This window comes from Quercus lobata, chromosome 8 (assembly GCF_001633185.2).
Source record: "Quercus lobata isolate SW786 chromosome 8, ValleyOak3.0 Primary Assembly, whole genome shotgun sequence".
Lineage (NCBI taxonomy): Eukaryota > Viridiplantae > Streptophyta > Magnoliopsida > Fagales > Fagaceae > Quercus > Quercus lobata.
In genome coordinates this window covers 50583539-50590897 of record NC_044911.1, presented here as the reverse complement: position 1 = coordinate 50590897, position 7359 = coordinate 50583539, and the positions used below count along the sequence as shown (strand labels likewise).

The window sequence follows — 7359 nt, the reverse complement described above, 5'->3', positions numbered from 1 at the left end:
CCTTAGTTTTAGGCCTTAGATCTTGTTGAGTTAGGTCTAACAGCATAATCTTCTTAGTTTTCTTTTATCTATCAAGTTTAACTTCAACCTTATAAAGTTCAAAAACAACTAAAGTCTTAGATTTCTTTTGAATAATAAATATATCTACTAAGGGAAAAATCATAAAGAAAATTGGATTAAAGGCTTTGCCAAATCTCTTGGAAGCACTAATAACTTACTATCAAAACTATGGGCCTAAGAGATGGCACTATCCCTACTGAACAGCTCATAATTACCAGTCTCATTGTGGAACTCAATGCTTTTAGTGTGGTCCAGTTGATCACTAATGATACATCTAACCTTTTAACGAAACCTTTACTAATTGATTGCACGAATCACTTGAGAACTTTCCCCAACAAGTATATTGAGCATGTGTATTGCAAAGCCAACAAGTGTACTAATGCACATTAATTCTACCCACAATTTTTTATCTTTCAATGAACCACCGCTTGTGATAAAGAATCTGCTCTTTTTTTTTTTTTTTTTTTTTTTAATTTATAAAACTTAGCTAAGTTGTAATAAACAATTTTTTTTCCATCAAAATTGTAATAGACTTATTCTTATCCTCAAGTTCGGATTAAGTCCAGTGTCCAGTGAAACTGGACCCGTTGGGATTGTGACACGTGTCTATTTTTGGACATGTGTCATCATCCGATCGAGTCCAGTGCACTGGAAGCATTGGAACCAAACCTCCCCCTTATCCTCTTTCATCCAAAAAATGAAGAAAAAAAAAAACATTAATTAAGACATAAAACATTGGGTAAATTACATCCCCTAGGTTTTAGGAAATTACATTATCCCCAAATGTACTCACCTTTGCACTATTAATAAATGTTAAGATAGATAAGCTCATAAATAAAACACTCTCATTTTAATGGAATATTCGGTTAAGAAAGTAGAAAGTAGAAACTACGCAATTCCTATCAAGTTAAGAACGCCGTCGTTTTATTTACTTTTACTCGCTTTTAAACCTTTGTACTCGAGCTAGCTACCCAAAAAGATATATATATTTTTTTCTCAATTGAGAGCAACAGTTTGAAAAGGTCCAAACTAAACTATCCCTAGGGTTTTTCTCTCAGACCTCCTCCACCGCAAAGCAAAGCTTCACTCACAGCCACAGGTACCAAACCCTAACCCATTTATCGCTGATTTCAACTGATCTGACTCTGTTTCTCACTACTCTTAACTGTTTCTGCTTCATTTTCAGCTAAATCTGACGAAAATTGTTTGTGTGCTATAAATCTTTATTCTCTGATCTAAGCTTATTTGATTCTGCTTTACTCTTAATTAAATTGCTTCGATCTTTTTGCTCTTAATTTATTGTTAGTTCTATGAAGAACTAATAATAATAATAATAATTATTATTTAATTTTTTAATTAATTCATATATTTATGTGTGTATGCATATGTATGTGTATGTATGCGTGTGTATATTTTTAAATTAAAAATTTCTGAATAGGTTTTAGCTTCAGAATTAGATAGAAAAACTCAAAGAAGTCCCAGTGGTCGTAAATGAGTTCAAACTTAATTTTGTTTTTAATTTTTTGTAAGTTAGAAAAATTCATTAAAAGAAAGAAGCTTCAAAGGGGCGTAACGCAACCTAGAATACGCAAAGTTTTAGTTTTAAATTTTTTTAGGTTGTTGTTGTTTTTTCCGGTTCTTAACAGGTTCAGATTTTTTTTTTATTTGATAATTTGCACGTGCACCCAATGGCTTTTGGACCTACAATCTGGCCTCTGCTGTTTCCTATAGGGAGATGAGGTGTCATATGACCTAGAACTCATATGGGTATAGTATGAATTATTGTTAAGAATATCTTGTTTTCCCAATTTAATAAAAAATATATATATATATATATATATATATATATTGTGATTTAGAAGACTTATCATACTTGTGCCTTGGAGAATAGATGATTTACCTTACAGGAAGGCATAAAGTTCTAGGAAGCAAAGATGCTTCATCTAGGGTGTTGTACCCATGTCATATCCGCGTTGTACCCGTGTCATACCAGTATTGTACCGGCTGTTTAATGTTATAATTTTTTTAGAAATTGCCTATGTCACTGTGTCGTACCTGTACCCCTACCGGTATAAAGTCTTTCTTACATGTTGGAGAGTATATTAGTATAAACATTGTGTATTAATGTGTGGATGCTTGCACTAGAGGAATTTGTGCGTGCGCACATGACTAGCTATATTAAGATGAGTTTGATTTTATATCCTTGTTCATGTTTTCTCTAGATTGATATATATATATATATATATATATATATTTTTTAAATTGAGCAAGCTTGGAAGGTAATTAAGTAAACCTTTATATGAACATTTTGTAGGTTGGTTCGACAAAGTGCTTATATACTTCTTCGTTTTGTGTTCACCTGCTTTTCAATAAAGGGTTACAAAAACTTTTGACTTGGTTGGAACACAACGAATATGAGGCCCATCTTTTGTGGTAACGTTGAATTTGATGCCCGGCAGTCTGATATTGAGCGACTTTTCAGAAGATATGGGAGGGTTGAGAGGGTGGATATGAAGTCTGGTATGTTTTTTTTTCTACTTTTGTTATTATTAGTTTCTGATCTTTCATTACTCCTAGGCTACATTTGCTGTTCAGTTACTTGTATCTGATTATTCTTTGTTGCTCTATTTAATGGATAATGGTTTGTGATTTTCAATACTGTGTTCTTTTGTACACTTCGAGTTTATTTTGAGTGGTCAAGCTATTAGAAAAAGTGAAATATTCCTTAAGCTGTGGTTGCACTGATTTTCTTGATTACAACATCATATGTTAGCCTCTGAGTTATGATGTGTATTATCTACATCTGTCTCCGTCATTACGATAAAAAGTTCGATCCACATTAATGTGGTGATTTGTGGAACAAGATTATTAGCTACTCATCCTTGTTTCACATATACTGTATCAGTGAATATAGATCAAAGTTTAACAACATTTTATTGATGCTTGGGATTGTTTTTTATAAATATGGTAGAATACAGATTTTATGGTTCAGAAGTTCTACAGCAATGGAGAAATCTAACAGGGACTATTTCTCTCAAACAAATGTGGGCATGACGAATCTCTATTTGGACTACACAACTCAATGATGAAACTGTCCTCTCATGTTGAGTCAGCGGGGTTTTGACATGTTTAAGATTTCAGAAAGGGTAAAATAGCATGCACCCATTGAAAATGATTATATTGAAAGAACTCATTGACCCTTTTTTATATCAGTTATGGCACCCAACAACGATACTAACCAGTGGTATTTTTGACTTGTTTCTTCAAAATTTGGTCAGTTTTATGGAAAAAAGTACTTTTTACTACTATATCAAAATACCGGCTATGATACAGATGCCTTTTTCCTCAGTTGTAAAATTATATGTAGTTTTATAGAGGTGGGGGTTGAGTGGGAGAGATGCAGAGGGTGCGCACATTTGATGGCAACACCTTCATGCTAGAAAAAAGTGATCTCTTTCTTTCAGCTCATAGGATCATCCTTAGAAATGACATTTAATGTCATCTTTTCAATTGCCAAATAAGGGCATAAACTACTAAATAGATTCTTGAGTGCCTACCATTCAGAAACCAACTAAGGAAACTCCAATTGTAATTCACCATCCAATAACTGATATTCAAGAGAGTCAGTATGTAATTCTTTAAAATAATTATTTTTTAACTGGGTGTAGATGCTATTTTCCCTTGAGAGAAGCAAGTTTCACCAAGTGTAAACCCCCATACTCAACCATTTCTTTGGCGCAGGATTACTTGGAATGTCCATGCTCTTGGATGGATGTGCTTCTCTGCATTTCTTTTCTAGCATGTCCCAAGCTTCATCTTCTTGTATTTTTCAGAAGAATTATTCTGATCTGCCCTAGCCCTGCCATCCTACACTAGCTCAGATACCATTGCTTTTTCATTCCTCATGATTTTTGCTCAGTGTTCAATTTCCGACACGTTTCAACATAGAAATCATGATCACAGCCAATGGCAGGTGTTGTGTTACTTCCTGACAGTTTTTTTAATACATGTATTTTTCAGAGTTTGATGAGTTGACGTTTCCTCATTTTGTAAACTGTCTCCATGAGCAGAATTTTGTCTTTTGGTAAATAGTTTATATACCTGAAATTGTCCTGCTCTGGTTTCGTAACATTTTGGTCTTTTAGGATTTGCTTTCGTCTATATGGAAGATGAACGAGATGCTGAGTACGCAATTAGAAGGCTTGACAGGACAGAATTTGGTCGAAAGGGTCGCCGACTTCGTGTTGAGTGGACCAAGGTGATTTTCTATTGGTTGGTGCTCAATATTGATATGTAATCATTTTATGATGTTTGCGTTGCATCTTACATATAAAAAATGATCTCTCTCTCTTGCTCACACAATACACCGAGAAATGATTATAGACATATTCTTTTGGATTAAAATTTATTACATCTGATTCATTTCATGTTTATGATGGTTTTGGTCATTATGTCTCCACTACCCTGCAATGTTTATGATCTTAAGTATGCGTGTGTGCCTGTCTACACACTCTCGTAACTATTGCATATTTCTTTGTACTTCTCTGAAGTATTGCCTTTTGTATTAAACATGGCCGAATATACAAGCTTCATATCTACTTATTAGTGTCCAAAAACACTTCCTCGGTAATTTTACTCAGCTTTCAAGCTTAATCTTTAATTTTTGTATTGCAGCATGAACGTGGCATTAGAAGGCCTGGCGGTTCAAGATCTTCAGCTAATGTGAAACCATCAAAAACCTTGTTTGTCATTAATTTTGATCCAAGCTATACCAGAACAAGGGATTTGGAGAGGCACTTTGATCCACATGGGAAAATATTGAACATAAGGATCAGAAGGAATTTTGCATTTATTCAGTATGAGACACAGGAGGATGCTACCAGAGCATTGGAAGCAACGAACATGAGGTTGTATTTTCCTTCAGCAAATTCTAGACTAGTAGCATGCTTGATTTAGAATTTCTAATTGCAAATCATTACAGTTGCTTTTGAAACAATCCTCTGTAGTAATTAGTCATAGGAGTGCCTGATAATTATTTGCAGACCTGCTTTTTATTAATGCTGGTTTACTTATATTTGAGGTGCAGTAAGTTCATGGATCGAGTCATTTCAGTGGAATATGCAGTTCGGGATGATGACGATGAGAGGAGAAATGGGTACAGTCCTGATAGAAGAGGCCGGGACATGTCTCCCCATAGAAGAAGCTATGATCATGGGCGATCCCCAAGTCCATATCGTAGAGATAGGGCAAGCCCAGACTATGGCCATGGACCAAATCTAAGCTCCAGATCTGAACTAAGAGGAAGTCCCAAATATGATAGAGGAGCTGAAAGCCCAGTCAATGGGAGATATGACAGGTTCTCTAATCTTTCTCAATTTTTTGTTACTGTTCAACCTTGTGTTAATATGCAAATACATGATTTTTACTTCATCTGTCTATATTGTTGACAATGCAGCCGATCACCACCACCAAGGGAAAGATCATCACCACCGGCAAGGGAAAGATCTCGATCTTAAACAGAAGCAGAGTAGTAGAAGTTCCAGTCAAGTGGGTAGTTGTTTGTTTTTTACCGTGTTTCACTTTGTTGCTTGATTGCAAACATTGCAGGGTCCAGTTATCAACTTGTTTTTTGTATTTTTATTGTGATTTAAACTTCCTAAGTAATAGGTCATTAAAAGTACCTGGTCATGGTTTGAACTTTGCTTTTTCTCCCGAGTTTAATATGGGTTAGAGTTCTCTGGAAACAACAAAACGGGTTCTTCATAATGCAGGGTTTGACTTACATCTAATGCTACTACTATTCATTGGATAGGACCTGAACAGGACATATCATTTTCGTGTGCTGTTTAGTGATCCTGTGGTCCGGAGAGTACACCCCAAACCAAACCCAATTATGCATTACTTCAATTATGCATTACTTTAATGTTGCGAACCTACTTTGATGTGAGAGGTGGGCATCTCATTGAAAATGCACCTTCTTTTTATCATTTCCTCAAAAAGAAGGCTCTCAAAATTGTTAAATTTTTGGGATAGAACCGACATTTTTGCGGTTTCGACACAGTTTCTTGGGTTTTGCTAAATGATGATGTTCAAAGTTTATTAAATATTTCTTTATATTAGATGGTTCGTAACATGTAATCTTTGCTCAATGAAAACTATTTTGAACAACTGAAGGGGCCTAGGGTCATTTTTGGCTGATCCGCCCTGCCTTTTTTTGGTTTTTTTTTTTTCCTTCTTTGAGCTTGGTTTACGTGTATATATATATATATATATATATATATAGACACACCCCACCCTCCCTGGGTCTTGAACTCTAGAACCCCACAAACCCCTAGGTACTAAGACGTAGGGAGGTGCTGTTAGACCAACAGTCTAATGGCATGTACTCAATCTATGTTAGATCAATTAAAAAACTTTCATTCCCCTAATATATGCATTATTGATTAAATTAAGGTTTCCAAACTTTTCGAGGGTGGGAATGTAACTCAGCTTGAAGCCAAGGAGTAAAGTGGTTAGGAGGACACTAGGACCCAACCAAAAGCACATGTTTACATCAAGGGCTATTGGCATGCTTTTACAATAAAGCCTAGTGGGGGCACTATTTTCAATTACTATTGTTTTCGATATATTTGCCTCAAAATAAATGTGGTGTAGATGAAAAACTTAGATAAAAATGTTGTAGACTACTAAACAATCTGTGAAAAAAAAATGTAAAAATGGTTGTGTCAATCTTTTATCATATTCTTGCACTGTTTTACAGTGTTTTTAGCTGGTAGAAAATCTATGTATTTCCTGGATACCCTGAAGTAAAATGGACCTGTAGTGTACAAAGACCCACAAAAAGTGGTAGGTGCCTACAAAAATATTTTAGTTACAAACTTATTAACTTCTGGTAAATAAATAAAAAACTAATATTATTACGTTTTTTTGAAAATATAATTGTTAAATTGTATGTTTTTTTTACGCTTTTAATACATTAAATTTTGTGTTAATTTGATACTGTTTACTATATGGTTCATATATTTATTTTTTATGCATAATTTTATACTATAAAAACTTGGAATATAAACAATTGATTGATGACCTTTAATTAAATATTTTAGAAGAATGAATAATTGAAGAAAAAAAAAATCTAAATTATGGATTTGTTTAAGTTTACATCTAAATTATTTTAATTACTAACGTCGTTGTAACGTAAAATTAGTAGAAAATGAAAAAATAAAAAATTCGGAAAAGTAGCATAGCCGACAGGCGACATCGTCACGTTCTAGCTACGCAACGCAAAAGCCCCACGCGTCT

The 7359-nt window shown here is 34.3% G+C and overlaps 1 protein-coding gene across 7 annotated transcripts; it reads left to right on the top strand.

Moving 5' to 3' along the window:
• The first annotated feature begins 1053 nt into the window (after positions 1–1053).
• Positions 1054–5812, top strand: LOC115955588 (serine/arginine-rich splicing factor RS41-like). 7 transcript variants are annotated; one of them, XM_031073771.1, is made up of 7 exons: positions 1054–1159; positions 2375–2580; positions 3802–4033; positions 4206–4318; positions 4735–4967; positions 5147–5416; positions 5516–5812. In XM_031073771.1, the coding sequence occupies exons 3-7, from the start codon at positions 4027–4029 to the stop codon at positions 5574–5576; spliced, it is 684 nt and encodes a 227-aa protein (XP_030929631.1). In that variant the 5' UTR covers positions 1054–1159; positions 2375–2580; positions 3802–4026; the 3' UTR covers positions 5577–5812. The 7 variants fall into 7 exon arrangements, with proteins under 7 accessions (XP_030929631.1, XP_030929630.1, XP_030929628.1 ...); XM_031073770.1 differs by having other exon boundaries at positions 3039–4033; XM_031073772.1 differs by having other exon boundaries at positions 1057–1159; positions 2436–2580; positions 3039–4033.
• Positions 5813–7359: the final 1547 nt, after the last annotated feature.